The following is a 20,651-nucleotide window of genomic DNA, read 5'->3' on the forward strand; positions in this document are numbered from 1 at the left end:
TGTTTTTTTAAATTTACTTTTTACTGCTTTGGTGAAGAAATTTGTGGAACAAAAAATGATTTGAAGGCAAATGCTTAGAGTGCTCACTTTAATCAACATCGAACTATTATGATGCATTTTTTTTTTAATTATTATTATTATTTTTATTCTTTTGCTGTTACAGTTGTAAATGCTCATAAGAAACATGGCTGCCATTTCAAATAAGATCAGGGAATGTGTAAATGAGCCCTGTAAGCCAAACAGAGTTCTATCTGTTATATTAAGGGTCTACTAATCAAATCAGTTTGTCATTTAAATAAGAGGATAATCTTTTATATTTTATTAAATAGTTTTTTAAATTGATTACATTAATCGTTCTTGCTCACTTTTGCAAAAACTTTGTAGCATCTGGATCAAGCCATTGGAAAAACTGGAACTTAGCTCGATGTCGCAAAATGCGAATTTCAGCTTTCCAGTAGGTGGCGATGATGCGCCTTTCAAGTTGGTTTGAGATTCAAAGAAGAACAAACCGACCAATTACACCAGACCTGCAACTTCAGAAGCTTTTCTCGAAAACAAAAACATACATGAACGTTTTCTCCAATGAATCCCTGTTAACGTTAAATTAGTCCGCTTACATTTAGGAGCAGTCGCGTTTTTAAAGTAGTTTTTGCATTAGCAGTACTTCTGGGAGAAGTACCGCTAATGTTAGCAGGCACACACGGGCTAGCAGTGATCGTTTGTGGACGTTAGCTTGGGTGTATTTTCTGAGGCTGTTCGTGTGTAAAGACTTCTTTACGTGAAATTATGGGGCTTTGTTACTGAAAGATTGTAGGTGTAGCAGCAGAAAATGGAGGTGTCTGTTAAAGGTAAGTTCAGGATTTAAAGCTAAGTACACTGTATGTACTCATGTACTACTTTTGAAATGCACGTATACGAAAAATAAAGTTTTAACGAGATTTTTTAGACTTGTTGCCTTGTTTTATCCCACAAAACTGAATATAATCTTTAATGGTAAACTAGTTAGCAAACAATTGTAGGCTGAAATCTAAGGAAAGGCTTACCCTGCATGCAGGATAATCCCAGTACTGTGATTTGAATTGTTCTGCCACGGCTGGATGTTGTGTGGTTTCCTAGGAAAGGCCAAGAGGAGGCACCTGAATGCAGAAGACTGTGATGGACTGGGACAAAGAGCAGTCCTCACCCGGCCTCACACCTTTAACCAGAGGATGGGCAACCGTGATCCGAACCGGGGGCTTTACCCCAGGACACCCACTAAGCGGCCAAAGTTTGGTAATGTGGTGTAAAGCTTTTATTACAGTGTGGTGTGAGAAAAGGAACACTGAGCATGTGACTTGGTAAATGTTAAATGGACTGGTTCTTATATAGCACTTTTCAACTCTATATGAGCACTCAAAGTGCTTTATACAACTAATTAATTCACCCAATCAATAACTGTTAAGTGCTGACTGCTTAACAGATGACCTGCTCTACCACGTGAGCTACAGCCACCCCAGCTTCTTTGTGTCATGTCTTTAGGAGGAAGACACAGTTTTTGTAGTGGACTGTAAACCCAGCAGTCAAGCTCTGATTGAAGTGCACTGCATTTAACTGTAAATTTAATGCAATTTTAAATATGAGACCCAAAGATATGTTGGAGCAAATAAGGCTGAAAACCACCAATAAAACTATCAGAGATCGGCAAAGACCTTAGAATTTGATAAATCAACACTTAGCAGCTCAGTGACAAATGAAAGAACACAACAGACAACCTTACTAAACTAAACCAATGATTTATGGATGTATTTTTTGCCTTTTGACAAAAAGTCTAAAGAATCAGATTATAAATCTTTGTCCTTTTTCTCTTAGCACCTGCCACAGGAAGTCCTTCTGGGAGACAGAAGGGTATCAATGAATTTTTTTCTGTGGCGAGAGTCCTCAGCTCCAGTCCGCACAAATCCTCCCTGCCTTCCACCTCCAAGGAAGAGCCAAGAGCTGCAGAAGAAGAGGAGGATGAGGATGACGATATCAGCCTGTTGGCTGTACCTTTGGCACCACAGCTCAGGGTAACAGAGGAGGAGGAGATCGATGACAGTCTTTTAGCTGCTGTGATGATGCCAGAGCCTGAGGCAGGCGAGGAGGAGGAGATTGACGATGCCAGCCTGTTGGCTGTTGAGATGATGCCGCAGTCTAAGGTGAAGGAAGAGCAGCAAGTGGATTATCTGGAGGGAATGACGGCTGAGATGTTTGGGAATGATGATGAATTTGACCAGTGTGACATTGATAATGAAGAAGAGGAGGTGGAGGCCCTTCCCGATGCCCACTTTGGGCTCCTGGGCAGCAGAAGCGGCTTGCTGAAACCCCAGGGCTGCATGGACGACCTTCCAGAGGAGGTGCTGAGAGAGGTGCTGTGCCTCCTACCTGCCCAGGACCTGTACCTCAATGTCAGGCTCGTTTGCCATCGCTGGAGGAACATCGTCCAGGACAGCACGGTAAGATGACACCAAACAACAATCGCAAAATGAGCACGTGGAGCGAAATGTCAAAGTCATGTTGGATGTGCTTCTCTTCACAGTTTGTGCCTTTCAAGAAACAATACTATCGCTACATGATGAGAGAGAGGCATACAGAGATGGAGATCTGCTCCATCCTGAGGAACAGCGGTATAACAGGGCCAGCACCTTCAGAGCACAGCATACGAAAGCTAGTTGTGTAAGTTACTCTTTCTTTAATAAGAAAAATTACAAAACAGTTGAAGTTCTTGTAAAATGTCCACCACAAGAAGTCTCGCCTAGAACTGCAGAAAATTATTCATGTATTTCTGGTTAATATGATTCCAATATGACTGTTTTTGATCTGACTGGGAAGGTTGGTTTGGGAAGTGATGCAAGTCTCTCCTGTATACGAGTTGCTGTGGCCACCCTCGCTGTAAAAAAAAAAAAAAGTGTAAATAAGCTGATCTCACATTGTGTGTGTGTGTGTGTGTGACTGGAATTTGATATCAATTTCTCATTTTTAAAATGTCACTCTGTGTGTTTGTGTGTGTTGTCTTTATTATCAGTTTAATGGCTCAGCATAAGGTTGGAGAGCGCTTGAGGCCAGATGACGTTCTGGAGCGTGTAAAGAAACATCGCCTTTTCCCTCAAGCTGAGGCCTCCATCAGACTGCGTATTTCTGATGTTCAGAAGCACTTTAACCTTGGAATTACTGTATGACTCACTCATTAATACATAAAAAATGCCATGTGATCATATAGAGACAATCTGAGTTTTAAAGTGTGTCCACAATGGATCTGATTTCCAGGGTCCTAACCCGTATGCAGCCATGGCTGTCATACTGATCCTGAGTGAGGGTGTTGGTGATGTGCAGGCCTTAGTGTCTCTGCTCACGGGCTGCATGTCACACTCGGCCATCACAGAGTACCTCTGCCACATGGCCATGATGCTGCTCGCTTTAGAAAGGAACAAAGTCACTGTCAGTAACAGGTAAGATGAATAACGAGTAGCAATCCGGATTTCTGTTCTCATCATTCGTCACACTGTTTGTTTTTCTTTTTTCTGCCTGCTCAGGTTGCATTACAACATTTACTATGTCCTCCACCTGATGGAGAATGGCCCGTTCCCTGTCAACTCTCCACAGAGCAGGTGAGGTCAAAATATGTTAGCTCTGTAATACCGATACAGGGACGCTAAATATCGATATTTTATTCAATACTTTGAGAAGACTGAATAAGAGCGGCTCAGCAAGCTTTCTTTCTGTATGTGATTTGAAGCGTTTCTCTTGTTGTTGCAAGAATTTATTCCAACTGATCCTATAATTCTCAGCAGTTTCAGTCAGCTCTGGTAAACTCTCATTAGGTGAAGCCCATTAACCGATTAAGATAAGAAGAACTTTGTTTATCCCGAGGGAAATTCTTTTGTCGCAAACATGCTCAATGCAACAAGAGAAAAAATGAGCGCAGATAAAATAACATAACTATTACTACAAGTAATTATGACAAGTGACATAATGTTAGTGCAATGAATAAAGAGAGTAGCAGCATATGATGGGGGGATGAAACAAACATTCAGTAACATACAGGTGAATAATATTGCACAATCTGAGTGAGAACAAAATACAATCATATTAATCCTAGAAAATCATCTACCGATGAAAGAAGAGTTGTACAGTCTTATTGCCACCGGCAGGAAGGATTTCCTGTGGTGGTCAGTTCTGCATTCAGAGGCGATGAGGTTTTTTTTTTTTTTTTTTTTTTTTTCCCTACGTGTGCTCCGATGGCCCATCATGGAGGCGTAGAAGGGTTGTCCATGATACTGAGACACTTTTCTAGCATTCTCCTCTCAGACACCTCCATCGGGTTCTCAGTCTGACACCCAGGACAGAACCAGCCTTGTTCAGCCTGTTGCTATCAGCTGTCTTCACCCCACTGCCGCAGCACAAAGCTGCAAAGAACACAACATTCTCTACCACAGAGTGATAGAACTTGGTAAATATTTTCCTACAAACATTAAAGGACCTAAGCTGCATCAGTAGGAAAAGCCAGCTCTGGCCTTTCTTGAAGACAGCTTCTGTGTTCTTGGACCGTCCAGTTTACAGTCAGTGTGTACCCCCAGGTACCGGTAGTCCTCAACTACCTCCACAACAGCCCCTCTGATGGTTACAGGGGTAGGAGGAGGAGCATGCTTCCTAAAGTCGACAATCAGTTCCTTTGTCTTTGCGATGTTAAGTTGGAAATGATTTAGCTCACACCACACAACAAAGCTGTCCACCACACTGTTGTATTCCTCCTCCTTTCTGCACATGACATGACTGAGACTTGTACCTGAAGTCAGACATGTAGAGGGTAAAGAGGAATGGTGATAGGACAGTCCCTGTGGCACTGCCGTGCTGCTTAGGATGTTATCCGAGTGGCAGCTCTTCAGCCAGACATGCTGTGGTCAATTTGTTAAATAGTCCGTAATCCAAGCTACCGTTGATGCATCCACCTGCATTTTCTTGAGCTTATTGCCCAGCAGTGATGGACTGATCGTGTTAAAAGCATTCGAAGAACATGACCCTCACAATGCTCTCAACAATGTCCAGATGAGAATAAGCCTGGTCCAGCAGGTAGGTGATGGCGTCCTCCACGGCGATACGGGGTTGATAAGCAAACTTTAAGGAGTTCAGCCAAGGCTCCACCAGCAGATGCAGGTGAGTCTCTCCAGCGTCTTCATGACGTGTGAGGTCAGAGCCACTGGCTTGTAGTCACTGGGGATCGACGGGTTGATCTTTTTGGGGACAGGAACCAGGCAGGATGTCTTCCAGAGTGATGGGACCCTCTGCAGTTTCAGACTCATGTTAAAGATCTGATATAGAGCTCTAGACAGCTGGGCAGCACAGCACCTGAGGGCCCTGGAACAGACACTATCAAGGCCAGCAGCTTTGCTGAAGTGGAGTATGCACAGTTCCCCTTTGATGTCATCTGCTGAGAGGGACAAAGAGAGACAGGCTGAGGGAGCAGGAGGGGGGGGGGATGGAGAAGATGGGAAGAGCTGGGGGGGGAGGGATGGAGAAGATGGGAAGAGCTGGGTGTGGGGACAGGAGATGCAGGGCAGTCAAACCTATTGAAGTGCAGATTTAGGTTGATTGCGCATTCAACATCCCCATCCATCCACACACCTCTCTTTTGTCTCAGGCCAGTAATGGCCCACATTCCCTTCCACACCTCCCTGGTATTGTTTTCTTGGAGTTTGCTTTCCAGCTTTCTTCTGAGGGACTTGTTTCCCTCAGCAGTCTTGGCTTTAAGCTCCTTCTGCACACATTTCAACTGTTCTTTGTCACAGTTTCTGAAAAATCTCTTTTTCTTGTTTAGCGTAGCTTTGATGTTACCTTGGGTAACAAGGTTTATTGTTGGGGAAGCAATGAATGTTTTTTTTTTTTTTTTTGGGAACCACATTTTCCGCACAGAAGTTGCTATAGTCTGTAACATAGCCAGTCAGATTGTCAAAATTGTCCCCATGAGCATTACAGAGAACATCCCAGTCCGTTGCCTCAAAGCAGCCCTGCAGAGTCTCTTCTGTCTTCCTTGTCCATCTTATAACAATTTTTGTGACTGCAGGTTGCCTCGGGATGATAGGTTTGTAAAAGGGCTGGAGGTGGACAAGGTTGTGATCAGCCCTGCCCAGGGGAGTAAACAATGATGATTATGACGAGGGAAAACTCTCACGGTAGATAATATGGTCGAAGACCAATTGCTAACAGTTCAGTATGTTTATTACGCACAGCCGTCCTCACCTTAACGTGACTAGAGGAACACCAGCGGTTGTTTACATAAAGAGCGAGTCCTCCTCCCCTTATACCGTCATAATTACTTGCAAGTTGCTTAAACCTTCCTTGATGGAGGTTCAGTCCTTTTCTTTTTTTTTTTTCTGGATCTAATCATGTTTCAGCTCATGATGTTTGTTTAACTGTCTTAAGAGGGATTCAAACTGCAGGCCAAACTAATTCACTGGAGACCATTTTTTTCTGATTGATTTTTGCTTATTCACATAATAAACTAACAGCCAGTGTGATTTTCTTTTTTCTGAACTTGTATATGTAATATTCAGCAGACATTTAAATAATTAGAGCTGGACTGATGCTTGAGGAGTTTTAGCACTTTTTTTGTTTGTTTCTGGTGTCTCTGCTAGGCGGCCCCAGATCCACCTCACGCAAGAACAGCAGCAGATCCTCAGCCACAATATCCAGGATGACCACGTGGTTAAGATAATAGCATTTGCAGGTACAGTAAAGAAGTGGAATTGGAGACAGTGCCCTTACATGAATCTTTTAGGCCAGCCAGAGTATGTGTCACTGGCCAGTGGATTGAATGTTTATAGAAGAACAACACTGCAATATCCATTTTTATTAACTTTTCCCATTCGTTCCCATTGCGTGTACTGTCTGCACTAAATACGTTTAATGCTATAGGATTTGAGACATCACCAGGGGGCGCTCTTTCTCCTTTATAACACCTTGGTAAAATGGGTCTAATATGCTCATTTTTATACGCTCATTTCTTTATGTTATAGCTGTGGGATTGCCCTGGAGGAGCATTACATGATTACATGAAGCCCTTTAGCCTGAAATGAGCCCTTTTACCTCCGGTCTCTTTAAGGTTCTGCAGCAGACAGTGGTATAAAGATGCCGTCAGCCCGTAGGGAACATAGATGTAAAATATGAATCTTTTGTCATCAGTGCAGCTTGTGTGATGTAGGCTACATTTGCAGATGACGGGTCTTTGTGTCGTAGCTTCATTAAAGGTCAGTGCTGTGTGACACAGGTACTGGGAAGACTACCACACTAGTGAAGTACGCTGAGCAGCGGCCGGACCTTCGCTTCCTTTATGTGGCCTTCAACAATTCTGTGGCTTCGGAGGCACGCCGCCGCTTCCCCAGGAACGTGGACTGCAAGACCGTCCACTCGTTGGCCTATAATGACGTAGGGAAGAGGTGAGAATCAGAGTTCTCAGATGCTCGTGATGGCAGGCCTTCGTTTTAATACTATCGTGCTCTCTTCTCTCCCTTTCAGATACAAATTCCGTGACAAGCTGACCTTTAACATGAAGGCTTTCGCCATCAGTTCTGTTCTGCCCAAAGGCCGCGGTGGCTTCACCAAGGCCAAAGTGGTTATGACAACCCTCAATGCCTTTATGGCTTCTACAGATGAAACCATCACTATAAGACATGTTCCCAACTCTCGTGTGACTAAAAACAACTTCCGCAAGGATATAGATCATGATGAAAAACTGGTATAAACGTTTTAAAGTATATAAAAGATCGGCGCTGTACCTATGAAGTAAATTATTATGAAGCTACATCTAAAGTGTGTTTTGTGTTATCATGAAATCCTTGTTTCAGTTGGTCGTCCGTGATGCACAGAGAATCTGGAAAAAAATGAAGGATCTGAATGAGAAGTCAAAAGATGCCTATTACATGACCCACGATGGTACACCAACTGTGAAATGAAGAAATATAATTATGTTTACTACGTTGTGTAAAGAAATGATGGAGGATCCCTGGAACATTTCATTCCCAGGTTACCTAAAGTTATGGCAGCTCCAAGACCCAAAGCCTTGCTTGTCGGGTGCATACAATGCTCTTTTCATTGATGAAGCCCAGGACTGCACTCCCGGTACTGAAATACTCCCACAGGCTCACATGTTTGCAGAAAAGCAAATCCTTGATGATTTAGCTCAGCTTTTATGCTTTCATGTTGTCCACTGACTGTTGTTTGTTTTGTTTCAGCCATCATGGATGTGCTGCTGTCTCAGAGCTGTGGGAAAATCCTGGTTGGCGATCCTCATCAGCAGATCTACACCTTCAGAGGAGCTGTTAATGCCTTGAATGTTGTTGAACACACCCACATCTATTACCTCACCCAGGTACACACAACTACCCAAACACACCGTGGTAAACGTGGACAGAAAATGCATCAGATGTGTCAAAGTTGACAAATACAGCAAAAGAAGAAAGATGCACTATACTGCCAAAAGTATTCACTCACCCATCTACATCATTGAATTCAGGTGTTCCAGTCACTTCCATGACCACAGGTGGATAAAATCACCCAGGCATGCAGACTGCTTCTATAAACATTTGTGATAGAATCGCTCTCAAGAGCTCAGTGAATTCCAGTGTGGTACCGTGATAGATGCCACATGCTCCTCGCTACTAAATATTCCACAGTCAGATGTTAGTGATATTATAACAAAGGGGAAACGATTGAGAATGACAGCGACACAGCCATGAGATGGTAGGCCGCATAAAATCACAGAACGAGGTCAGCAGGTGCCGAGGCCCATAGTGTGCAGAGGCTTTCTGAAAAATCAATCGCCGCAGACCTCCAAAGTTCATGTAAGCTTCCGATTAGCTCAAGAGCGGTGGGTATAGAGCTTCATGCCTGAGCAGCTGCATTCAAGCCTTGCATCATCAAGCGGAATGCAAAGCGTTGGATTAGCCCCTTAGTTCCACTGAAAGGTACCCTTAACGCTTCAGCATACCAAAACATGTTGCACAACTTCATGCTCCAAACTTTGCAGGAACAGTCTGGACCTCAAATGTGCTTTTGGAATAATCATCAAAAAGAATGTTTTTGTTCCCATAAACACACTCCTACATCTTGTAGAAAGCTGTCCCAGAAGAGTTGAACTGTTGAATTTGGGATCTGTTTATATGAAAGAGGAGGCATCAGATACAGTCTGGTGACATGTAAACAAAGCTTAAACTCAGCTTTTTTGGCCATCCGTTTTCCATTTTAGCACAGTGCGACCACACCGGCAGTTTCCTTCGGCATGTTGTCAGTCAGTTTGGAGTTCCAAGGAAAAGTTAAAACCTTAAATCTAGTAGTAGCTAATATTAGCTAGTAGCTCATAGTCATGCACATCAGCAGTTACAATGCACATCAGGTTGCAGTTGAAGAAGATTAAAGGACATGTGACCATCTCACTCATTCAGCTTAAACGTGGGAGATTGCAGCTTCACTTGGGCTGATTCTTCCAAATATTCCAGCAGGAATTATGATGTCACTAGGAAAAACTGCTATCAGTTTCAAGTAGCATGTTATCTTCACTTAACCTGCTTATGTTGGCGTGTGTCAAGTAGCTGACTGACACCTGCAAGCAGGAAGACAACTGCCTCGTGTGCATCTTTTCCTCCTCTCACCCTAAATAAATCGGTCACAGCAGATGGCCGCCCCTCCCCGAGCCTGGTTCTGCCAGAGGTTTCTTCTTGTTAAAAGGGAGTTTTTCCTTCCCACTGTCGCCAAGTACTTGCTCATGTCGTATGATTATTGGGGCTTTCTCTGTGTTATTGTAGGGTCTTTACCTTCAAATGGTGACTTTTGTTGTGATTTGGTGCTGTATAAATAAAATTGTATTGAAGCATGTTATAAAGTTTGCAGTTATACTTTCCCCTGCTATTCAACTGTAAATTCTAAATGTCTTTATTAAAAAAAAGGATCAAGCATGTATAATCTTTTTGCTCCTATTATTAAACCTTCATGCCATTTATGTTGTCCAGAGCTTTCGATTTGGTGCTGAGATCGCCTATGTGGGTGCCACCATCCTCAAAGTTTGCAAGGGAGTTCAGAAAATTCTTGTCGGAGGAAACCAGAAGGGTAAACTCTTCCTAAAAATGAAAAAATGTGGTTTTTCAGAACCAGTTTCAGTTTTTTAAAGACTTGAGCATAATTGATTTTGACTGTTTTATTTATTCTGTAGGCGGGGTGTGTGACAATGCTGCAGACAGAGTCGTTGAGGCTGTGGGGGCAGGTGCATGCCAAAGCCGAGGGAAGACAGCCATCTTATCTAGGTGCAATTTCGGCGTGTTTAGTGAAGCCGTTCGACTTACAGATGCAAATCCCAGCTGCAGGCTCCACTTCATTGGCGTGAGTGTGTATCCACATATAATTATACGAAGGGATGCGTTACGTTGCGGGTTAAATTTGATCAAAAATGAAGACTTTATTGTTTGTTATCAATGTATGTAACGTTTAGAAATCAGTACCTGATATTGATATTTTCCCTCAGGATATAAAGAACATCGGGCTGGACCGTATCATGGATGTATGGCACCTGCTGCAGCAAACAGGGCAGCAGCTCCAAGAAGGAGAACGAAGACCTCACTGTAAGAATAAAATGATACACAGCAATGGAATATAGCATTTCTCATAGCATGAGACTATTGTGACAGGAGTATATTTGTGGTATATTTGCTTTGCCAAATAAATAAATTGTATGCATGTTTTAATCCATCTGCTCTCTTTCAAACTGCATTGACCACTTTTTAGACCATCTGCTCCATCTTCTGATTGGAGTGGCTCTATAGCTTGCCATTGATACCAGAGCCGAACATATCTTACCAGCCACTGTTAGATTGTGGGGACTGAAGGTGGCTGTTTAGCAGCAACTTTCAAAATCCTAATAATCATATTGTTGCTTTGTTTAGGGGAAGAAAAAAAAAGTAAATAACAAAGTGTATCTCTGGCCCATGAAAAGAAAGTTTTTATTCTGTAATTATAATTTATTTCCTTTAGGTAAAAGGCTTTTAGTGCTTTCAACAGCTTTGTTTGTGTAGGTTCAGTCATCCAGGTCAGGCGCTTAACTTGAAGGTAATGGGATTCATTTTTTAGGTTTCCAAAGACGTTTCACTTCTCATCTGAAAAGTTTTGTTCAGTTCAAAAGATTTGGTGGGGAGTCCGGTTCTCAAGCACTTTCATTTACTGTTTGTTTAAAAAACTCATGAAAAGTTCCCAAATGTGTTTTGGAAGTTCAGGTATTCAAAGATCCATGAGGTAACATCTTTCCTCTGATTATGATCCAAATATTAAAGATGTCCACGAAGTCCATAACCCTGCAGTGATAATCAACCTTATTCATACTCCTCCTTTTAACCACGATCAGGACATATTTAATAATCTCTTTATTTCCGTTGTTCTGTGCTGTGTTATTGCTCTAGTTTTACAAATGAAGTAAAAAAAGGAAAAACAGCGTTTCAAAGAACTCAAACTTCGGACACTAATGTTGAACTTTCTCTGCTTTCAGACATCAGGGACCCCCTGATCCGCTCGTTCGCCTCTCGTCGAAGTGAGAATCCCTTCTTTGCTTTCAAAAAATATGTTGAACAAACAGAAGATAATGAACTCCAAGCAAAGGTGACCATCGTGGAAAAGTATCGGAAACGAATCCCCGAGCTGGTGTCAAGACTGAAGGCCTGTTCTGAAAACGACTTATGCAATGCAGGTACACACACACACACACACACACACACACACACACACACACACACACACACACACACACACACACACACACACACACTGCATTATCCACAAAGAAGCCTGGAAAAACAATAACTTAATAAAGTGACTTCAGTTACTAAAAAGAATTTAATTTATTTTTTTTAACCTTTATTTAACCAGGAAGATCTCATTGAGATTAAAAACCTCTTTTTCAAGGGAGACCTGGCCAAGATAGAAACACTTATTCCTTTCCTCAAATAAGGATGGCAAATGTCTTTTTGGGTATCAAAAGCGGGATTGATTTTAGAAGTTAAAATAATTTTGTGTTTGCTGAAAAATGAAGAAACGGCAGCTCAGTTTTTTTCCTGATTCTTGCTTGTTTCTTTAGGTTTTACATTCACTGAAAAACTGGATTTTGTATTTCCATTTAGAACGTAGTAGGATACGATGTAACTACAATAGTGAGGAATATCGTGTCGTGGGAGGAAAAAAGACAACTTCTGCTTTCTACATGGTGCTATTTTAACCACACTCATAAAAAATCCCCTTCAGATTTTTGCATGCAGCCAGATTCAAATGTTTGTACAGCATTTCTGGGGAATTCAGACTTTTTTTTTTTTTTTTTACTTTGGTGGAGCATAAACATCCATTACTTCATTTTTAGCTATTCTTGAATTTGCTTGTGTTTGCTGTCCATTTGAAAGCTCTGCTTCCAGTTCCACTTCAGTTTTTGTTTCATGATGACATAACATAATCACAGACTTGCTTCAGATTTGTCAGCTGCACATACATGATGTGAATCTCCTGTTAGTGACGTAGATCGACCAGTAAATTGAGAGCTTCGCTTTTACACTCAGCTCTTTCTTCACCATGATGGACCGGTACAGCATCAGCATCACTGCAGCTGCAGCACCAATCCGTCTGTCGAACTCCCGCTCTCTTCTTCATCATTCGTGAACAAGACCCTGAGATATTTAAACTCCTCCACTTGGGGCAGAAACTCGTCCCTAACCTGGAGTGGGCGCTGCACCCTTTTCCGGCTGAGGACTATGACCTCAGATTTGGAGGACACAATGTACCCGTTTTCTGATGGGTACATTGGGACTTCTTTCATGTGGTTGTCATGTTTAAACAATGCTCAGTTGTTGATAATGGACCCAAAGGTGTGTCAAGAAAATCCTCCCTATATCACTACACTACCAGTACCCACAGCCTCAATGCACAAAAGTTTATTCTATTCATCTGGACGTAGCGTTTTCAGTGCGAGAAACGTTTTGTCACTCATCCAAGTGACTTCTTCAGTCTCAGCTCACTGCGGGTTTCCCCAATCTTATAAAAAGTACAGTTGCAGTCACTTGGATGAGTGAAGAAACGTTTCTCGCACTGAAAACGCTACGTCCAGAAGAACAGAATCTTCTTTGGGATTTACTTATCTGGATGACTGAGCATGAATCAAGACACAGCCTGAATGGTTGACAGAAGGCAGGATGGATCCTTTCATGTTTTTCTTTTTTTTTTTTAAACTGGCAAACTGACTCCCAGCTCTTATTTTGTCCTGCTGCACCTTTGATTTCAGTCAGTTCTGCACAGTTCCTTTCTTTAACTGCATGTACATGTGAAAGCTCCTGAAATATGAATCTGCATCCAATAAAAACTTCTACCCTGGTTTGTTGTGTTGGGGTGGTCAGTACAGACTCCATCACAGTAAAATACAGTGGATTTGTTCTAAATAATTTGAAGATGATTCCAAATCCCTTTGCTGACTCATTCACATTAACCTTATAGTGATGTCTATAAATCTTCTCGTGATGACTTCATGCGTCATGCCAGGGGCTTAAATGACATGGATGACAGCCATCACTATAACCACTGCCGACACTCAATAATTTTCTATGTGTTTAATAATTTTTTATTTAATTTGATGCTGATTTGTTGAAATTGGAACAAGCACCAGGAAGTGAAGCAAGAGAAAAAAAGCAGGGGACTCGTCATCTTCTTACTCAGTGACAGTCTTTGTCTCTCAAACCTCACCATCAGCAACTATAGACTATTTATTTTATTGTTATGGAGATGTTCACATGAGCTGGAACATCTTTTCTTTTGTCTCTCTTTTTTCTTTCAGGATTAGATGACTTTAATTGTCTGGAGGATGGAGTCTTTCTTTTAATGAGTGTTGTTTTTCCGCTCTGTGTTCTGGCTCTCCTTCCAGACTTCATAGTTGGAACTGTCCATAAGTCTAAAGGTCTGGAGTTTGACACCGTGATGGTCACTGATGACTTTGTCAAGGTTCCCTGTTCTAAGCACAACCTGCGCCACAGTCCTGAATTCTCATTTGGTATGTTATGTTTTTTGGGTTGTTGTTGTTTTTTTCTTGGACCTTTTTATCACGAGTGGCATGAAGCACGTCTAGTAAGGAGGATGATTTCTACCTGAAAGCGGGAATGTTGTTTAACTGTTGTTGTTTCTCCCCCCGACACACAGCTAAAATTCCTGACGATGAGTGGAACCTGCTGTACGTGGCTGTCACTCGTGCCAAAACGACTCTCATCATCACAAAAAACATCCGCCGCATCATCACAATGGCTGGGGTACGAAACTCTCACTGTGCATCTCACTTCTTATCCTATTGCTGTGCAGTTTCAGTAACGCCTTCACATGTAAACCTCATAATGGCATCAAAACAACACGGTCATGAGAATAGATGCACTTCATTTAAACCAAACCTTGAGAAATGACTGTGACAGCAGTTACAGCATTAAACACAACCTGGAGCACATTTAAAAGAATGAAGAAATGAGAAAATTTAAAGAACGAAAAAAAGCTGCCCCTTGCTCTCAACTCGGGACCCGCCCAGCCAACCCTTTCGCCTATTGACGCTTCAAGCCACACAGTGTCGTTGACTTCCTAGTTTCAGATTACTGCAATGCTGCTTCTCCCTTACTGTGTGTCCCGTAATTTCCAGTAAGTGGCACTGAGGGTGGTTTGGATCCATGTGTTTTCCATTATGATTCAAAGACAGAATTTCCTCCAAAAATTACTTTTCAGCACATTTTACACGTGGCAGTACAGTATTCAGGACAAAGAAGTATTTCTTTGCAGTAACATGACCAGGTTCGCATGACTTTCAGTCCAAAAATGCATCAATCCCTCTGCTGCCTTCCGGACTGAAAAACCCCAAAGCCAGGTACAGAATGTGGCCGGGGAAGTTTAAATGCAGCTCCAGCTCCATGAAACAAACACAGTTGTGCTGGAAGTTTCCATACACTCATCATGGGCATGACTGTCATAATTATGTGGGTCTTTTTGGGGGGATTTCTTTGAACTATTCTTTTTCCAAGGTGGAATGATTACACAGCAGATATTTTTAATGACTTCCAAAAACAAGAATTGGGAAAATTAAATGGAGAATTGTAGATTTACAAAATTTGGTCATGTCTTTCTGAGCGATTTCTTAAAATCTGTACGTAAGTACAAGATATTCAGATGGGTCACTCCTTTCAGGATCTGGAAGACGACTCAAGCTGATTACAGGATTTATTCCAGGCAGCAGATCTTTCAGTGTGAAAATAAAAAAAAATAAATAAAAAAGCAGTGAAGTAGAACAGCGACTGCTATAACAGGCAGCTGTGCCAACAATTTAAAAAAAAATCTTTTTTTAATACCACTTCTTGACAGTGATCACTGTTTGACAGTATATACAAACACTAATCACCCTTTCCTCAATACAAAATATAATATAAGAAGGTGCTCAGTGTTTCCCTTTTGTCAGAGGAAAAAAAGACATGACTTGCTGGACACTGAAAGTTTTTCCTCATCTTTTTTTCTGACTGTTTCTCCACTAGTTTAGCATTTAGCTAAGCTAGGGTCAGCATGAGGAGGTACCTGGGCCCTACAGAGGTTGCACAGGTAGTCCAACTCTTTCACATGGGACATCAATGCATGTCTTTGCCAGAAGGTTTGCTGTGTCTCCCAGCACAGTCTGAAGAGCATGGAGGAGATTTCTAGGAGGGTTGTTACAAGCGTGAAAGGGTGTGGAGAAGCCATGGAGAACACTGTGCTTCATCATCAAACGTGGCTGGTTTGGTGGTGCAAATTGAAACAGCCTGCAGCATCATTTTCTTCACTTTGATTTTCAAGGTGTCTTTAAATTCAGCCCTCTGTGGGATGATCATTTTCATTTCCATCAAATGATGTGACATCCTTTTGTTATTTTCAAATTCAAATTCAAATTTTATTTGTCACACACACACAACCATACACAGTATGACATGGGGGTGAAATGCTTGTAGCTGTACAATGCCCGACCATTAAATGACAGAAGAAAAGTTTTACAATATTTACAATTTACTACAAAAATTTACAAATTAACTTAGGAATTTACAGTAAAGAATGTGCAAATAGCAGAAGAGATTATAAAGATAAGGATTATAAATTATAGGAATTATAGGATTATAGGAAATGTGTGGTGGTGCGTGTGGTGACGTGTGTGAGAGTCCAGTCTTATAGTGACGTGTTGGGAGAGTCCAGTCCTACACCTGGTTCAGGCCCCGAATAGCCTGGGGGAAGAAGCTCCTCTTCATTCTCTCTGTTTTGGCCTTAAGGGAGCGGAAGCGCTTCCCAGACCTCAACAGTGAGAAGAGTCCATTGTTGGGATGGGAGAGGTCCATCATAATCTTCCTAGCTTTGGACTTGCACCGCTTGGTGTAGATGGACAGCAGGTCAGGGAGCTCTGATTGAATGATGCGTTCTGCCGAGCGCACCACCCTTTGCAGATCTCGTCTGTCCTGCTTGGTGCTGTTCCCAAACCAGGTGCAGATGTTTGACGTCAGGACGCTCTCGATGGTGCAGGAGTAGAAGTTCTTGAGCACCTTCAGTGGCAGATGGAAGTCTCTAAGTCTTCTGAGGAAGAAGAGACGCTGACGGGCTTTCTTAACCAGGGTGTTGATGTGACAGGACCATGACAGGTCCTGAGTGATGTGGACACCCAGGTATCGGAAATTGTCCACTCTCTCCACTGGCGTGCCACTGATGATGAGGGGTTTGTAATTCCTCGCCTGCTTTGTAGTGAAGTCCACGATCAGCTCCTTAGTCTTGCTGATGTTTAGGAGGAGGTTATTCTCCTGGCACCAGGTCTCCAGGTTCCTAATCTCCTCCAGGTAGGCCGTCTCGATGTTGTCGGAGATCAGGCCCACAACAGCAGTGTCGTCAGCAAACTTGACAATGGAGGTGGTGTCGGATGTGGCTACACAGTCATAAGTGTACAGTGAGTACAGCAGGGGGCTTAAAACACAGCCCTGAGGCACTCCAGTGCTGAGTGAGATGGAGGGGGAGACTTGTTTTCCTACCCTCACTGATTGGGGTCTGTCTGTGAGGAAGTTGAGGATCCACTGACACAGTGATGAGCTGAGTCCTAGATCCGTCAACTTGGTGAAAAGCTTAGAGGGAATTATTGTGTTGAATGCTGAACTGTAGTCCACGAACAGCATCCTAACATAATTCCCTCTGCCAGTGTCCAGGTGACTCAGGGATGTGTGGAGCAGGTGAGATATGGCATCGTCTGTGGAACGATTATTATATTTTGTTCCCATATCAGTATAGATATCCAGTATGATTTTTTTTTTTCTCATTGATCTGATGTATTTTGAAAGCACTGTATTTGTTAATTAGCATTTCCAGTGACTCAAAGGACTTTGATTTTCAGCCCCTTATATTTCCAGTACAGCTAAACTAAAACGTTTTCTGTTTAGGGAGGTTTTATCAAGCTTTGATTATCTTTTGTAAACATAGACTGTTGCCTGAACTCCACGATAAAGTTTTCCCATTGTAAATACAGCCCAGTCGGTGTACAGATGTTGGGAGATCAGTTTTTGCAGAAAGCCAAACACAGTTTAAAACGCACACTCTAAAAGGAGTGGTGGGGAAATTGCATGGCCATAATAGTCTGCGGTTGTTGTCTTTTCTTTTTGCTTCTTGGGTGGTTGTTGGATTCTGTTTGGGGAGGGGTATGTGGTAATGACACCTTCACCTCAGTTTTTTTTTTTTTTTTTTTTTTGAAAAAAAAAAGTGCACACAGAGTTTGAAACTTTGGTAACACAACAGCAATGAAGTTAATGCTGCCATCGCAAGTGCAGTTTACGTTTACAGTTTACCCTCTGTCTCCTCCTAGATGGTTTAAGGATTTTATATATACGTGTGATGGTTAAGGAAACAGATTCCAATACGATAGCAGCTTTAAACAGTGAAGGAATCTCCCTGAAGCAAGAAGAAACAGAAATAGCTGATCATGTTTGCTCTGCTTTTATACTTCCTGTGTTTTCTCAAGTGGCTTTCACTTCTCTGTCTATAAATTACTACCAAAACTTATGGGCCCTGTATTGTTTCTTTTTCATGGAGTGTTGTTACCACGGTAATTGCAGTGTTCATCTGGAGGACGAACTGCACCCACTGCACCACCGTAGGGTCTCACCAAGAACTTCATCTCGATACCTAATGGGAGTCAGGGTGCTTTTGCCTAACCTGTAGAGGTCTGTGTGTCCCTCGATGGATATGCTTCCCAGACCATCACTGATCCACTACCAAACTGGTCATACTGAACAATGTTACAGGCAGCATAATGCTCTCCATGGCTTCTCCAGACCCTTTCACGTCTGTTACATGTGCTCAGGGTGAACCTGTTGTTATCTCACAGGGCATCAGTGGTAGAACTGCCAATTCTGATATCATATGACAAATACCAATGCCAGGCAGTGAACACAGGGCCCAGTAGAGGATGTTGGGTCCTTAGGCCACCCTCACAAAGTCTGTTTTAGATTGGTCTGAGACTGAAGTAACTGCCTGTCTGCTGGAATCTTCTCCATTCTCTTAGACTGTGCTGGGAGACACTGCAAACCTTTTGGCAATGAAAGATAATGATGTGAGACTACCTGTGCAACCTCTGTAGGTTCTAGGTATCATATCATGCTGCCAGCAGTGACGCTGACTCCAGCCAAATGTAAAACTATTGTCAGAACGGCCACCTTATAGCTGAGTCACTAAGACCAGCTACTGTTACTATGGGCATCTATTCGTTTTGTTCTTGTACATAGACGATTCTTTTCATGTTCAGCCTTGTGAAACTCAAAAGCTAAAAGTTGTGCCACATGTAGTTTGACATGGTTTATGCTTTACGAGTATCAGTGCACATCACAGCAACAGCTGGGTGACACGGGTGGGCTGGATCTGGCTCATAGGTTTGGTTTTTAGCGTGCGCGCTCCCAGACTGTCTATCAAATGTCCTGCTCCTTGTATTCCAGGCGGTTTTATCCATATAAATGAAACTGTCTGCCATTTCTCACTGTTATCTCTAGGAGTACTTTTTTAGGTCAGAGATGCCCAGTTCCCTACTGAAGAGCGACCAGCCTCTCCCATGCTCCATCGCAAACTGTCCCAACTGCATCACCCCAGGCTCAGCCTTCATCATGTGCCGACAGCAGATGCGATGTGTAAGACCCTTCTTTGATGTAAAGGATAATATTATAATATAAGAATATTATTTAATTCTTGTTTCTACTTTTGCCCTCCTGCAGACCGATGGGTTGTCTCAAGGCGGGCCGCTGTGTGAGAAGTGTGTGTGGACCCGCGTCGGGCCCATCGCCTTCCTCATGACCGAAGACGTGCTCTCAATGGCCGAAATCCCACAAAGACTCGACCTGCCGGTCCATCATGCATTTTTCCTGGAGCTTTTTTTCTAACTGCTCGTCTTTAAGGAGCTACAGTGATACGGTCCGGTCGGGAAAATAGATCGAAATGCTCAAAGCAGGACACAGACAACTGGGGTTAATGTTTAGTTAAACAGACCGACTACTGAAAAAGTATTTTGTCTGTTGTGATTATTTTTATACTTTTTGTATAATTTTTGTGATTTTTGAATTGGAGAGTAGAGCCTCCAGCCTGTGTGACTATTAAAAAAAGTTATACTACAGAATAATTTGTAACTTTTTGCAGTTTTTAAGAATGGTCCTTGTTTGTAATCTCATTTTGTTTTGCTTTACAAGCCCATCTGGTTTGTGTTCAAAAGCAATGACCGATAATTATAACAGGAAACTTCAGTTTCTGTATTGTTTCATCAAGTTTAGTTTTTAAACTTAGAAGTTAAACAACTTCCAGATGGCTGGTGGGGTGACAGAACAAATGTGTTTGCATGCACTAGTCTTAACTGAAAAGCTGTACAAGTTCCTTGAGTTATGGAAAACAACAAGAAAGACAGGAAGAGCAAATGTTACTTAATGACGGCAAAATGTTGACATATTTCAAGTGAGGTTACTGTGGAAGTGGTGTTATCAGTGTCCACTTCCTGCTGCCACAGTCTGAAGTTTGTTGTGAGATACGAGACTGCAGTGATCTTATTTGCAGAAAAAGAAAGCTGTAAGCTCACACTCAATACATTTAACACAACTTGTCAAACATGAGGCTTGGGGGCCAGATCCAGCCTGCCAAAGACTCCCAACATGGCCCACTGGAAAGCTTTGGAAAAGGTGAAGTCATACATAAACATTTAAATGAGAAAACATGACACTTACATGACCCTGGTTTAGTCGGACAGCCCTTATTTAAACATCTAGCACTTACGCCCAAAGTAATGGTACGTATTTAGTCATGATGTGGATATCAACCTGAAGCACCGCACAAACAACTTTTTTTAGTTGCCATCATATGAAGGTCACAGTTACAAATGGAAACACCTGCTGTAATATTAACATTTTCCGTGATACTAAAGATATATATATATATATATATACAAAGAGGAGACTTTCAATTTCGATCTTTAGATTTTCTCAGGAAGAAGAGCAGGTGGTGCCACAAACATGTTTTGCCTTGTTTTTGTTTTTTTAAACTTTATACAGAAAGCTTTGGCCGCGTGCTGAGCAAACTGAAAT

The 20,651-nt window shown here is 42.2% G+C and overlaps 1 protein-coding gene across 1 annotated transcript; it reads left to right on the forward strand.

Moving 5' to 3' along the window:
• The first annotated feature begins 21 nt into the window (after positions 1 to 21).
• On the forward strand, positions 22 to 19,702 carry fbxo18 (F-box DNA helicase 1). Its single transcript, XM_082510075.1, has 21 exons — positions 22 to 848; positions 1,117 to 1,272; positions 1,849 to 2,471; positions 2,555 to 2,691; positions 3,041 to 3,188; positions 3,283 to 3,464; positions 3,549 to 3,623; positions 6,648 to 6,739; positions 7,280 to 7,448; positions 7,528 to 7,747; positions 7,857 to 7,944; positions 8,035 to 8,130; positions 8,244 to 8,380; positions 10,017 to 10,113; positions 10,217 to 10,383; positions 10,526 to 10,622; positions 11,540 to 11,737; positions 13,946 to 14,071; positions 14,218 to 14,324; positions 19,083 to 19,217; positions 19,302 to 19,702. Exons 1-21 carry the CDS (start codon positions 830 to 832, stop codon positions 19,464 to 19,466), a joined length of 3,234 nt encoding a protein of 1,077 aa, XP_082366201.1. The 5' UTR covers positions 22 to 829; the 3' UTR covers positions 19,467 to 19,702.
• Positions 19,703 to 20,651: the final 949 nt, after the last annotated feature.

The sequence above is a fragment of the Aulonocara stuartgranti genome, assembly GCF_965226115.1.
Source record: "Aulonocara stuartgranti genome assembly, chromosome: 17".
NCBI lineage: Eukaryota > Metazoa > Chordata > Actinopteri > Cichliformes > Cichlidae > Aulonocara > Aulonocara stuartgranti.